The 15,139-nt window shown below is 40.4% G+C and overlaps 1 protein-coding gene across 1 annotated transcript in view; it reads left to right on the top strand.

The window, feature by feature from the left end:
- The first annotated feature begins 1,177 nt into the window (after positions 1 to 1,177).
- Positions 1,178 to 15,139, top strand: part of MTCL3 (MTCL family member 3) — a 65,962-nt gene continuing 52,000 nt past the window's right edge. The window contains exons 1-5 of the mRNA XM_063443170.1: positions 1,178 to 1,393; positions 3,772 to 3,996; positions 8,688 to 8,846; positions 10,109 to 10,180; positions 12,863 to 14,035. Of these exons, the coding sequence (XP_063299240.1) occupies positions 1,214 to 1,393; positions 3,772 to 3,996; positions 8,688 to 8,846; positions 10,109 to 10,180; positions 12,863 to 14,035 (1,809 nt within the window). The 5' untranslated portion in view covers positions 1,178 to 1,213. The remainder of the gene's footprint in view (positions 1,394 to 3,771; positions 3,997 to 8,687; positions 8,847 to 10,108; positions 10,181 to 12,862; positions 14,036 to 15,139) is intronic.

Below are 15,139 nucleotides of genomic sequence, written 5' to 3'. Positions count from 1 at the left end.
GCAAAAATTGGGTTGGAATATATATATATATATATGTATATACTGGGTTTAATTACATGCTACTAATACAGCAGCACACATAGCTGAGCCATGGTTCACATATTGATCATTTATAAAATAAAATGTATGTGTGTGTTTATATCTATCTATCTCTATCTATCTATACACACACACACATTATTTTATAAATGATCAATATGTGAACCATGGCTCAGCCATGTGTGCTGCTGTATTAGTATTAGTAGCATGTAATTAAACCCAGTTAATTAGTTAGTCAAGTAGCAGGATACAAAGCACGTCCGGGAGTTTACAGTTAATGAAAAGTAGTGCTTAGATTGATGCTTTTATATATATCTAATTAAAATAATTTCTTAATTAAGCATAACACCCCCTTTCCAGGCCCCCCCACCCCATTCACCCCTCTTGTATTGGATAAAGCCAGCCCCCCCCCCCCCCCCCTCCCCCCTGTACTGGGTGTTGGGGTCCCCCTTCCCGCTCCTCCTTGTATTGGGAGTTCTGGGTCCCCCCGGTGCCCCTCCCTGTATTGGGAATTCTGGGTGTCCCCTCCCTGTATTGGGAGTTCTGGGTGTCCCCTCCCTGTATTGGGTGTTCTGGGTGGCATTGTCCTCCAGTGATGGCTTAGTCTGAGCTCATCCTGTCTCTATGAAGCGACCAGGAGGGGGCGCTGCTGCCTCCTCTCCAGTGCTGAGCCTCGCCTGCATCCTGAGGGCAGCAGCATCAGCATCCAGCCCAGTGTGAGCATCCAGCCCAGTGTCAGCCAGTCCCAGCCCAGTGTCAGCCAGTCCCAGTGTCAGTGTGAGCGAGCTCAGTGAGCGGCCGGAACCGGCAGACAGTCCCCGCTGGCACACTCATGCTGAAGCCCGGCCGCCAGTCCGCTCAGAGCAGCAGCAGCAGGGCGGAGAGGCCGCAGGGAGCTGTCCAGGCCGGGGCCGGTGCTGAAAGCGCAGCATCCAGGGCGGAGGCCGCGGGCGGGGCGGCGCCATCACCGGGAGAGCTGGAGGGCCACCGGGAGGAGCAGCCCGAGCCCGGCAGGGCGGCCGAGGCGGCCGGGGACGGAGCCCCACGGAACATGAAGGCCAAAGGGAAGAGCCCCCCCAAGGGCGGGGAGGGGGTTACTGCAGCGGGCCGGAGCCCCAGGAAGCAGGGCGGGGGCGGGGGGTACTGGAAGGAGGGCTGCCTGCAGTCTGAGCTCATGCAGTTTCACCTGAAGAAAGGCCTGGCCGCAGCCAAGGGGAGCGAGGCCCCCCACACCGAGATCGAGACCCCCCGGGGGCCACAGCCAGAGGAGGAGGGGAGCCCGGGGGGGGCCATGGCCCAGACAGACCCGGGAGATGAAATGGAAAAACTGAGAGATGAGAATGAAAGCTTGAAGGTGAGAGAACAATGGGAGCAGGGAGGAGCCAAGCATGGAGCCATGTATGCTGGAGCCATGTATCATGTATGATGGAGCCATGTATCATGTATGATGGAGCCATGTAGGATGTATGATGGAGCCTAGCATTGAGCCATGTATGATGGAGCCATGTATGATGTATGATGGAGCCTAGCATTGAGCCATGTATGATGGAGCCATGTATGATGTATGATGGAGCCCAGCATGGAGCATAGCATTAAGCCCTGCATGATGGAGACTAGCATAGAGCCTAGATGAAGCCCTGCATGGAGCCCTGAATAGAGACCAGCATGGAGCCCAGGCCCTCTATTGTCTGCCACTTGGTGATGTCATCTGTCATCAGAAAGCCAGGCTGCACAGCTGGCAGGCAATAACATGCTGCACTAACCCAGCATGTACTGTGTCTGTCTCATAACTCAGCCCCCAATATGCTCTTATTCAGTGTATCAATGTTTTCATTAAAAACAGATATCTCTTTTAATATGAATTGCTGATGAAACAGCTTTCTATGAATGCCGCTTGCACTTTATTTTGCATTGCATGAAGCCAGAAATACATAGAAGTATTAAATCCAGGCAGGGTTTCACATTAGCGAGTACTTATTTCCTTTCTTTGTGAGACTGAATGGTTAATTCGGCCTGTGAATAGGTTATTAAAAGAAATAAACAAAAAAAACAACAACACATTTGTCTACAGTGGACCTGATCTCATAAAGCTTAGAAAAGTATCTCACTTTTAGTGCACCTGAACTAATCAAGGCAAAGACAAGCATTATTCTAGGGCAGGGGTAGGCAACCTTTTAGCGGCACTGTGCCAAAATATGATTGTGATGTCCCGTAGCGTGTCATTCCGATTTCTTTAAATTGAGGTGTGCATGTTGCCATATTCTGCTTGTGCTATTTATACTGCATTTGCTTTGTATCATTGTATTTGTGCGTATATGAGTTATTATATTGTATGTTCATTAATAGTTTGTGGTATCATGTATAATACCTATGAATTTGGGCTGTGTATGGGGGCTACTTGTTGAATTGTGTGTGAATGGATATGTCACATTGTGTATTTGGTAGTGTATGTGTGGGGCTGTTTGGGGTATTGCATGTGAGAGGCTGCATGTGGGGTTGTGTGCATGTATGTGGATTGTTGGTGGTGTTGTTTGTTCGGACGGTGTGTGTGTGTTTGTATTATTTGTATGAGGGGAGGGTTATTCTGCAGCTCTGAGGCTTCCCTGGGTTTTAGTGGGGACCAGGCTGGCCAGGTACAGCTCAAGGACAGAAGCTGCAACAGGAAGCTGTAGGCTGCTCTACTCCAGTGTGGATTCCCATTCACAAGTGCTGGGAGGAAGTGATCTGAGGTCACTTCCTCTACGTTCTGCAATGCATAAATGGAGGATTGTCCTTCATCACCTTTTCGTATTAGCAGATATCTGAAGTTTCACTGGGACTCCTGACAGGCCAGAGCCTGTTTGGCTCTTGTAGCCTTGAGTGCCGTGCAAAGGCACCTCGAGTGCCGTGCATGGCACTAGTGCCGTAGGTTGCCTACCCCTGTTCTAGGGCAAACTGCCTTATATGGAGCAATCACCAATCTAACTAATACAGTGGTGCTGAATATTTGGGGAGGCATGCCACATACTATCAATAAGCAAAACAATTAAAAAAAAAATCCCTAAACATTTAGAATGTATTAATAGCTTTGTATTTAGCACTTGTTGTTATTTACCATTTAAAAGGAGCTGTGCTAATTTTCACAATCAAATCGATATATTTAAAAAATCTAACAATTTTAGCACGTGATTTCACATTAACAAGACACTATTTATCCTTTGAACCCTCTCATTTTTTAGCAGTGAATATGTTTATTCCCTATCATAGCAGTGCAATTACATGCAGAAAATATGCACAGAGTGAAAATTATAATGCCCATTGATGCTTGTTTTCTCACAGTCAATTTTTAGTTACTTTTTCATTTGCAAGTGTTAGTACATGTCCTCCTTAATACTTCGTCCTAGAACAGTACATGCTTTTCCTTGTTAAATATTTTCCTGCGTGCTTTGTAATGCTCATCTTAAAACCTCAATAACAAGCGGAGCACTGAAGGCCTTACTTGCCCAAAGCTTGCAATTAAATAATGGAGACACATTTATTTACATTAATGGTAAAGCAGATATAGTCATATAAAATGCACAATGTGGTTAGTATTGTTTGGGATTTTATTTGTACATTGTACTGTAATTCACAATTCTTATTTTTGTATGCAACCAAAATAATTTCCAAGCTAGCTAACCAGCTTCGATATTAATCACCCCTTTTCTTGTTCTCCTCTGATGTCTTTCTTTCCTGCCTAATTTCCATGAGAAGAATGAAATAGAAGAGATGAGGACAGAGATGGATGAGATGCGAGACACCTTCTTTGAAGAGGATGCCTGTCAGCTGCAGGAAATGCGCCATGAACTGGAGAGAGCCAATAAGAATTGCAGGATACTGCAATACCGCCTGCGGAAGGCAGAGCGCAAAAGACTCCGCTATGCACAGACTGGGGAGATAGATAGTGAGCTACTGCGTAGCCTGGAGCAGGACTTAAAGGTGAAGTATAGTTAGCAGTTGAATTTTTATTGCAGTGACAGCAACTCAAGTTCTGTCTGCTTAATTATAATTATTATTATTTATAAAGCACCAATAAATTCCTCATCGCTGTGCAATGGGAGGACAAGTATTTGTAACCAGACGAGTTGGACACACAGGAACAGAGGAAGTTGAGGGCCCTGCTCGAATGAGCTTACATTCTAGAGGGAGTGATGTATAGTGACACAAAATGTTAGCTAGGGTAGAAAAGTAGGTTAGATTTTTAATTGGATTTTTGTTTATACACTAGTGGAGTAAGCAACACAAATGTACCGTATATACTCGAGTATAAGCCGAGTTTTTCAGCACATTTTTTGTGCTGAAAAACCCCAACTCGGCTTATACTCGAGTCAGAGTCTGTATTATGGCAATTTGCATTGCCATAATACAGACTGGGGGGAGAGGGGGGCTGGCAGAGCTGTACTTACCTTTCCTGCAGCTCCTGTCAGCTCTCTCCTCCTCCGCGCCGTCCGTTCAGCACCTCGGTCAGCTCCCAGTGTAAGTCTTGCTCCACATTTTTTGTGCTGAAAAACCCCAACTCGGCTTATACTCGAGTCAGAGTCTGTATTATGGCAATTTGCATTGCCATAATACAGACTGGGGGAGAGGGGGGCTGGCAGAGCTGTACTTACCTTTCCTGCAGCTCCTGTCAGCTCTCTCCTCCTCCGCGCCGTCCGTTCAGCACCTCGGTCAGCTCCCAGTGTAAGTCTCGCGAGAGCCGCGGCTCTCGCGAGACTTACAGTGGGAGCTGACAGAGGGAGCTGCACAGACCGCGCGGAGGAGGAGAGAGCTGACAGGAGCTGCAGGAAAGGTAAGTACAGCTCTGCCAGCCCCCCTCTCCCCCCCACTGAACTGCCAATGACACTGGACCACCAGGGAAGGAGCCCCCCTCCCTGCTATGTATCAAGCAGGGAGGGGGGACGAAAAAAATATATAATAAAAAAAAAAAAATTATAATTCAGTTTAAATAATAAATAATAATAATAAACAAATATAATAATATTACAAAATAAAAAATAAAATAATAATTAATAAAAAAATGAATAATATATCAAAACGCCCACCCCCACCAACACATACACAAACACACACTGCATCACACACACTCACACTTCATTCATATACACACACACTGCATTCATACCCACACACTGCACTCATACACACACACTGCATTCATACACACACACTGCATTCATACACACACACTGCACTCATACACACACACTGCATTCATACACACACACTGCATTCATACACACACACTGCATTCATACACACACACTGCACTCATACACACACTGCACTCATACACACACACTGCACTCATACACACACACTGCACTCATACATACACGCACTGCACTCATACATACACGCACTGCACTCATACATACACGCACTGCACTCACACACACTGCACTCATTATATACACACACTGGAAATAAATATTCAATTAATATATACGCACACACACTGCACTCATACGCGCACACACTGCACTCATACACACACACTGCACTCATACACACACACTGCATTCATTATATACACACACTGTAAATAAATATTCAATTAATATAATTTTTTAGGATCTAATTTTATTTAGAAATTTACCAGTAGCTGCTGCATTTCCCACCCTAGTCTTATACTCGAGTCAATAAGTTTTCCCAGTTTTTTGGGGTAAAATTAGGGGCCTCGGCTTATATTCGGGTCGGCTTATACTCGAGTATATACGGTATGTAATTTCCTAGCCATATAGCATGAGTCAAACTTTCAAGTCCCATTCTACTAATTAGGCCAACAAACTTACTCTCCACTGAAAATTTCTAACTGCTACATGTGACTGGGCAACACGACTGAGTTACGTGGTAAAGATAAAGGCTAAAATAGTCTCAAGTCCATCAAATTCAGCCTGTTATCTGTGTTTCTGTGGTTGATTCAAAATAAGTGGAGAAAACAAGAGAATAACATTTTTTTGACTGCCATTTGGCACTTGAATTTTTCCATGGATCTGCCAGCTATTGTTACACATATTACTTTTTGCAACTCCCAATATTCTTAGCATGTGAATGCACACTAACTTTTGACCTTACTGTTTGTAGTTGTTACTGCTATGGCAATTACATAGCATCACATACTAAGGAAATAGATCATATATTGTATAAATTAAATTTATATCATGTAGTACATTGTTTAAAAGGTAATCACAGAGCAGCGGGGGAGCAGGACATTGTGAACTTTGCAGTGATAAACACTTTATCTTTTAAAGGGACGTCCACATTGAAACAGCTGTCTCATTCAAAAGCTTTAGCTTTGAATGAGAGAGTTGTCTCATTCTGCAGGCTGAAAAGGCAGGTAAATATGATTTTTTTTCTTCCTTACACTTTCCACACCCACTGTAGGGGGGACACTGATCTAACCCTAGGAATGCTGGAAAAGCGCATGAACAATTGGAAGATCTTGCAATATCATCAATGATGTTGCAGAGGACTAAGAACCACATCTGAGATGTTCTACGTGGGTTGATTTTCCTCCATTACACTCTGGGATGGTCTGTGCGACAGATACAATATACATAGCTGTGTCTGTTTTTATTGCATTGAACAGTGGCAGATATGGATGGCAATGAACTGAGGGCTGGATAAATATGGCTTCTTATTCTGGTAAAAACATTATTATTATCTACAGTGTATGTTTTTGTGTGGTGGAGCTGGGATGTGATTATGGCTTGTGCTATGCATCTGCAGGTGGGTGAAGTTATAAAGGGAGCTTACTGCATATACTCACGTTGGAGTGGGGCATGAGAATGTGAAAGTGACCAAAACCAGCAGTTAAGAGCTTTCTATTGACCCCATGTGTGGTACCATTAAAAGGTTGCAGAGTTAAGTGCATCATAAGCAACAATTAGCAATTCAGTAACCTTTACATGGCAACTCCTATGATCCACAGGCAGTCTGTAGTTGGTTGAGGATAAATGGCGTTGAATTCTCCAGATATGGCAATGGCAGGGAAAGCTAATTTCAAGGAAATGTTGTACACACTGCACGGTGAGGATATATATATATATATATATATATATATATATATATATATATATATATATAACAGATAAAATTCGGATCTTGTAATACCTTTTTTACTATATAACTTATTATTACTATGCCATCTCTTTGTGTATTAGTAAACCCTTGTCATAAAGTTTTATAATTTGACCAAAACTACAATGATTCACTTCAATAACCATATCTATATGAAAGTTATATAGAACACAGTCTCCAGTTATAAGCCCAAGAATTTTCTCTGATGGGTGCAGTTGGCTACAACATATTATGCACATATATTCTGTGTATTTATTTATTTATGGATATGAAATAAAATATCAGTAATACATTTTTAAAAGTAAAATAAAATGCTAATGTATTTGATTACTTTGATAAAATTATACCCCATAAGAAGATTTAGGATAGCCTTGCACATGCAAAGTTGCCAAGATTAAAATCAACAATTTTTCAAGAATGTCAATAAAACACATTTTACAGTTAGTGATCAGCTGATCTAATCAGGAGGTGCTTGTTCTGTTGAGGTCCTGGCAGATTAAAACAGAAATGTAGATTATTTGATAGACAAACTGATACCTTTTTAGATAAGGGAAATATTTTTCTAACAGAAGGATGAGCACTCATGGGACTTAGTGCAAAGACATGTCACAGAAGTTTATTTCGTATACTTTGCAAACTGTTAATGTTTCAGACTACGCATGGTCCTTTCTCAAGACTTGAACTTGTTATTCATTGCAGCAATTGAAGTACTCCATGCACTGGTATGGTCAGGGCTAGTGGCTAATGAGCATAGTTTTAAAATCTCTATAGAACTTTAAACTGATGGCTTACAACATTTCTGATTAGCACTGCAAATATGAGCCATTTATCTACTGTTACCTACCAGTTTCATGGTGCATTGGTTGCTTATTTCAAGTTCATACCACAGACTTGATCTGCAATAATATGTATTTAACCCCTTAAGGACCAAACTTCTGGAATAAAAGGAGAATCCATGACATGTCACACATGTCATGTGTCCTTAAGGGGTTAAAAGAAGCAATAAAAATAGCCTATCAATATGATTTTTTATGTTAATGTTAAAATGTTAATTCCCTACATATTATTTATCTCTGTACAATATTACTATGTTTTCAGATAACAGTGATAACTTTTTAGACAAAGCTTGATTGTATATGGGTAATTATGCCGCAGCTACCCCGGATTACTATATAACTTATTATTAATATGCCATCTCTTTGTGTATTAGTAAACCCTTGTCATAAAGTTTTATAATTTGACCAAAACTACAATGATTCACTTCAATAACCAGTTATGGTTATATCATAATTGCTTACTGTGTATATCAATTAGCATTTAACATGTTGGGTAAGTGTTCCCCGTCGTACTATAAGCAACAGTGATTGCTCCTTTTAAGAATTTCTCCCAAGATTTGAATGAGAAGATTCGTAGAATTTTTGCATTTCCAGTCTGATGTTGACTGTTTTAGAAATCTTACTTCATTGTGTGATAGTGACTGCATATTAAAGACAGTAACCTTTGTATTTATAGTTCCACTTAAAAATAACACACCACGTGTTTTCCTTTAGGTAGCCAAAGATGTATCTGTGAGGCTTCATCATGAACTAGAAAATGTAGAAGAAAAACGCACCAAAACAGAAGAAGAAAACGAAAAATTACGCCAACAGCTTATTGAAGTTGACATAACCAAACAGGCGTTGCAGAATGAGCTGGAGAAGCTCAAAGAGGTTGGTCCAAAGCCGCATTCCTTCTTCTTTTCAACACACCCTAGCCATCTCATTTTGCTTAATGCAACAGAGTTGTTTCATGCTGCAGCACTTTCTACCATCCCCTGACCTGTTCTGCAGAGTCAGCAACACACAAAATAGTTGATGATTCATTCTGCACACTCATGGGAATCAGTAAGTCTTCATCTCTTCACTTTAGCTCTGCTTTCATACCGAGTAAGATATATTTAGTTACTACTTTGGCTCCTGACATCTATCAATAATACATTTGGATATCTTTAACATGAAATATATATATATATATATCTTATTCTTTATTCATTCAAACTCCTGTAATGTTTGTTAAGACATTGGCAGTTGTGATGTCTATATGCCAATGTTATTTTTTATTCCCCCTTTATCCTCCCTTCATTCCTGATTTGTTGGGTAGACTTAACATTGCTAGAATTTTTACTAGAAAAAAGGTTTAATTGTGCCTTGTTAAAATAGCATATTATCTATGCATGCTCAAATTGGCATATTTGGTTGCTAGGGCAGTCATCATATAAAGACTGCCCTGAATCAATGAGTGGTTATACTACACTTTGCTTTTTCTTTCTTGAAGAAATAGGCCATGTATAAAAGTCAAGTTCATCTGGGATGTGCAGTGTTGCAGGTTTTTACTGGTTAATATACCAGTAATGCATAAAGAGTTAATCTGTGAATGCCACCCTTAACCCCATGCCGTTGGGGTGACAGCCTGTTCGTGAATATTTTTAAGTGTGCTTCTTTGAGAATCAAATCTAACAATTTTGGCTCAAGGTTTTTCAAATATGCTCACATCCCTCCTCCCTCAATTGGGCATATTAATACCCTTGCTTTGTCTCTCTGCTGGATTTATCTCCTTAAATCCCATAAATTATACATTTAAAAAAATATTTAGTTATTTATGTTTTTGTTTGTAATGCACATATTTGCCTTTCTTAGACCATGTACTTTTAAGTTGCCAAATACATTACGGTTTAGCATGTTTTTTTCAATATTTTCAGTGAGAACAAGTGAAATGGGTAAAAAGGGAATTATGCATATACATTAATTATTGAAGACTTTCTTTACACTGCTCTGTTAGTGCAATATGCACAGTGCACATCTATTGACCATAACAGTTGCAGATGTGCACTGTTAGCTTAATAAAATATCATATTACTGAAGAATTAAGCTCGCTTTGTAATAAAATTACACTGGTTATATTGTTTCTTAAATAGTTTTAATTATCCATTTAGTTGTCTCTTAAAAGAAGAGGAAGCAAAGATGCCCAAAAATCTGAAAAGAAATCTCAACAGACTCCACAAGAGGTATGTGAATTATTTAAATTTTTATGATACAATATTGGGATTAAGTTGCAGATGGAAAGATTGACCAAATCTAATACATGTACAGAAAAAAAATGTTGGAAAAGCCATCTTGTTTTTAGAATTAAAAAACTTTAAACAACAACGATTGAAAACCTTGCCAAGGATGTACGTGCCAAATTTCATTCAACATCTGTATATAAAGATCTTTTGGTATCAGAGACGTAACTAGAAACCACGAGGCCCTGGTGCAAAAATTGCCCTGGGGCCCCCCCAATACGTCTAACCCCCACCCCTTACGTCCCTGCCCCCCATACCTCTACCCCTCACACATCCCTGCCCCCCCCTCCACATACATGCAGACAAACAGATACACACAAATACATATAGACACATACATACAAACACACACACAGAGGCACGTATATACAGACATACATACACACACACACACACACACACACATACACTAAGACATGTAGACACACACAGAGACACATAAAGACAGACACACACATGTACATACACATACACACAGACATACAGACACATACAGACATACACACACATACAGACACCCAGATATACTTATACAGACATTCTCTATCACACACACACAAACTGTTAAAAAACTGTTACCTGGGGTCCAGTGGCTGCCTCATGCTGATGGGAGTCAGAGCTCCCACTCGGACTCCCTCTTCTCCTCCTGCGCGGCGCTCTGTTGGCTGGGAGGAAGTAACGGCTTCCTCCCAGCTCTGACATCATCACTGGGGCTCGGTCACGCTCTTAAAGCGCCGCAGCGCTGACGGGCCCCAGGAAATCCATTGCCACCCGATGGGCTCCTTTAATGCAGCCCAGGCGGCTTTTCCGCGCAGTTGGGGCCACACCAAAATGCTGGCGGGCACCTCGGTTGCAGGTGTGGACAGAGCGGACGGGCACCCTTGAATGACGGGCCCGGTCGCAGCTGCGACCCCTGCGATTGCGGTAATTCCCCCAGTGTTTGGTATAAGATGTTCCAAGACCTCCTGGATTCACACATTTAGATTTTTCTGCTGATTTAGAAGGGAATCCACTTTAAATTTCACATTTTCCAGGCTCCTTGTGATTACTGCGGTTAGTCACAGAGAGGCCTTTTAGCAAGCAATATGGAACAAGCCTTGAATTTTGCCTCTTTCCAATGTGAGTAATCTCTGGGAGAGAGGTTACATGTTTTACCGTAAGCTTCCATTGTCTGTACTGATTATAGATTGAACTTTTAAAACTCCCTTAACCCCTTAAGGATGAAAGCAATTGTCAAAATCAAAGCAAAACCTAGAATTTGAGCTTTATGTCTGTTCAACCATAATTTACCTCTTTCATATTAAGTGCACCCACACTTTTTATATATCATTTTGTTCAGGAGAAATAAGGCTTTAATTTCACATCAAATAAGTATGTATTAAACATAATTTAATATGAATAATATCTAAAAAAAAAGTGTGAGTAGATAATACATTTTGTTATTTTCCAAGTTCTGCATTTTAACTGTTGAATTTTATAATACCGTTAGCATAAAGAGCTTGCTTATTTCAGTTTTTACACATTGATATTTGCCAGATTGGTTTGCTGGGCCTATGTTTTCTTTGTGACAGTATGGCAGCCGAGGAAGGAAAATTACCCCCATCATGGCATACAATTTGCAAAAGTAAACAACCCAGGGTATTCAAAATTTGGTATTGAGGTAGGAAAGCCAGCATACAGTAAATATGCACTAGTATACGTTAATACAGAAATTGGAACATAACTCTTCTGATATATTATATTCGCATCTAGGGAGTTGCGTAGTCCTTACTAATGCCGTTTGCCTCCAATTGAAGATTGTGGCTTAGGACAACATCAGGCAGCAGCTGCAAAGTTATCATTAAAATGTTAATGATGGGAAATATTTTGGGGAGGAAATATTTTTTTTTAAAATGTTTTGCTTGCATTCATTTTTACACAACCAGTTCTACTAATTAAAATACTCTAAATAGATTCATATATCAGTAATGATTGTTAAATGCTTAATATATTTAGGATCTAAATAAATGTTCACCGCTAACCCTACAACTAACTACAACCATAACCTGATACTAGCTCTAACCCTACCCTATTTTACCCATAACTCTACCATAACTAACCTTACCAACTCAAAATCTAAGGAAACCCTATGCTAACATCAATTCTGATGTTAGAAAAATAGTTTCTTATTTAACACAGTACAGAGTCTGTTATACTCAGTGTAATTATGAATGGAGCCCTGTATCCAAGCACTGTGTACAGGTTCTGGGCTGCTGGCAAAGCCCAGCACCAAAAGGAATACATATATTCTTCAGCACTATAAAATATATTTTGCAAAATAAAAGTTTGGTGGTTTTTGAAAGAGCTGTCTGCTCTTGTTCATCGCCGTTTTATTTTAGACAGCAAACTGATCAGCAGAATTGTGATACGATTGACTATCTGTCAATCGTAAAAATATGGTACATCAAACCCAGCATATTATAGAAGGGAAAAAAGTATTGTCCAACTTTTTAATGAGTGTAGCATGTTATTGAGCACAATGGCCCTGAGCAGAACCCAAGTTAAATCAGCAATGTTATACATAAAAAGCCCTTGAAAGGTATGTTTATATGTTTACTTACTTTTTTTTTTTCTTTTGATGAGGAGGACAGTGAAGATCTGAAGTGTCAGCTGCAGTTTGTCAAAGAAGAAGCTATGTTGATGAGAAAGAAAATGGCAAAAATTGACAAGGACAAAGACAGAATTGAATATGAGTTGCAGAAATATAAATCGTTCTATGGGGATCTTGATAGCCCTTTACCAAAAGGAGAAGCAAGTGGTCCTCCCACAACAAGAGAGGCTGAACTCAAATTACGACTTCGTTTAGTAGAAGAGGAAGCTAACATACTTGGCAGGAAAATCGTGGAACTGGAAGTTGAAAATCGAGGTCTAAAGGCAGAATTGGATGATCTCAGGGGAGATGACTACTCTAGTGCATCAAATCCTCTTATGAGGGAACAGAGCGAGTCTGTGTCTGAATTGAGACAGCACTTGCAACTTGTTGAAGATGAAGCTGAATTGTTGAGACGGAACCTTTCTGACTTAGAAGAGCAAAACAAGCGCATTACTGCAGAAATGAATAAGTACAAATTCAAAGCTGGAAGAGATGAAAGCTCTCGACATAATGACAATGTGAAAACAGAAGTCTTGCAGGAAGAACTAAAAACAGCACGTCTACAGATCAATGAACTTAGTGGTAAAGTTATGCAGCTCCAATATGAAAATAGAGTGCTCATGTCCAACATGCAGCGCTATGATCTTGCCTCTCATCTAGGTATTCGGGGAAGTCCAAGAGACAGTGATGCAGAAAGTGATGCAGGGAAGAAAGAAAGTGATGATGACACACGCCCTCCCCATAGAAAGCGGGAGGGTCCTATAGGTGGTGAAAGCGATTCAGAAGAGGTTCGAAATATTCGCTGTCTAACTCCCACCAGATCTTTCTATCCTCCTGCAACTGTTTGGCAGAAGAGTTTTGCTGAGAGGCAACAGATGAAAGACATTCGTTCTGAAGCAGAGAGACTAGGAAAGACAATTGACCGTCTTATTTCAGACACAAGTACCATTATCAGTGAAGCCAGAATTTATGTTGCCAATGGTGATCTCTTTGGACTGATGGATGAGGAGGATGATGGAAGCAGAATCCGTGAACATGAGCTTCTGTATCGGATCAATGCACAAATGAAGGCTTTCAGGAAAGAACTTCAGACCTTTATTGACAGACTAGAGATTCCAAAGTCCTCTGAAGACCGAGGTGCTGAAGAACCTCTTTCAGTCAGCCAGGTATGTAAATGTTTAAGTCAAAATGGATCATGTGAGGTGTTTCTTACACTTTTATTGTAGGTTAGATGGCACAAGTGCCCTCTAGTGCCCATTTAAGTCAAAGCGTGTTTCATATAATGTCACTAACTATAGATGAATGCAGACACTTAATATTCTTTTTATAACACTTAATTCATTCTTCAGCTCCTGCTAAATCCCCTGCTTTTCCCTTAGAAACATACAGAATATGTAAAATATAAGAAAATAATGTAGTTGTGTGTGGAATAAAAAGCAAAATTAAAATTATGCTAAGAACAACTACATAAAATAATGTAACCGTAAAAATGGTAATGGGAAGTGAGTGTTCAAAAGGATAATTTTATAAAAAATGAAATTAATTATAAATAATCAATTATAGAAGGGTAATGTATTCAGTAACTTTATAAGTATATATAAACAGAACGCCACAAATCTATAGCATGTCAGTCAATATATAAACAGAATGCCACAAATCTAAACACATATGCAAATGGAAACTCATATAGTGTAGTAAATTTTATGAAGCTCCTGCATCTATAAGAAAATTGCTCACTAGCAACTTGTTCAAATCACATCCAAAAAGCCGCATACATACTAACAGCTCCTAAAGAAACAGTTATGCCAGTCCATGCAGCAAACGTGTTCACCTCAACAGGGAAAAACAGTGAATCGCATTTGCAGCACAGACTGGCTTAAAGGGACACTATAATCACCAGAACTACTACAGCTTAATGTAGTTGTTCTGGTTTGTATAGTGTGTACTTGCAGGCTTTTTAATCTAAACACTGTCTTTTAGAGAAAAGGCAGTGTTTACATTACTGTCTAGTAGCACCTCTAGTGGCAGTCACATAGACGGTCACTAGAGGTGCTTCCTGGCTCTGCATGGACGTTCCTCATAGAGATGCATGGATTCAATGCATTTCTACGAGGAGATGCTGATTGGCTCAGTGAGGCGGTTTTCCTATGGGAACGCATTGGATTGGCTGAGATAGTCTAGTTTAATGATCTCAGCCAAGGAGGCAAAGCAGGGGCCGGGACCTGCCTCTAAGAGACCCGTGTGGCACTGGAATAAAGAAAAAATCACCT

Source organism: Pelobates fuscus, chromosome 2, assembly GCF_036172605.1.
Source record: "Pelobates fuscus isolate aPelFus1 chromosome 2, aPelFus1.pri, whole genome shotgun sequence".
NCBI lineage: Eukaryota > Metazoa > Chordata > Amphibia > Anura > Pelobatidae > Pelobates > Pelobates fuscus.
The sequence above is the reverse complement of the archived record's forward strand: the minus strand, read 5'-3'. Positions and strand labels throughout refer to the sequence as shown.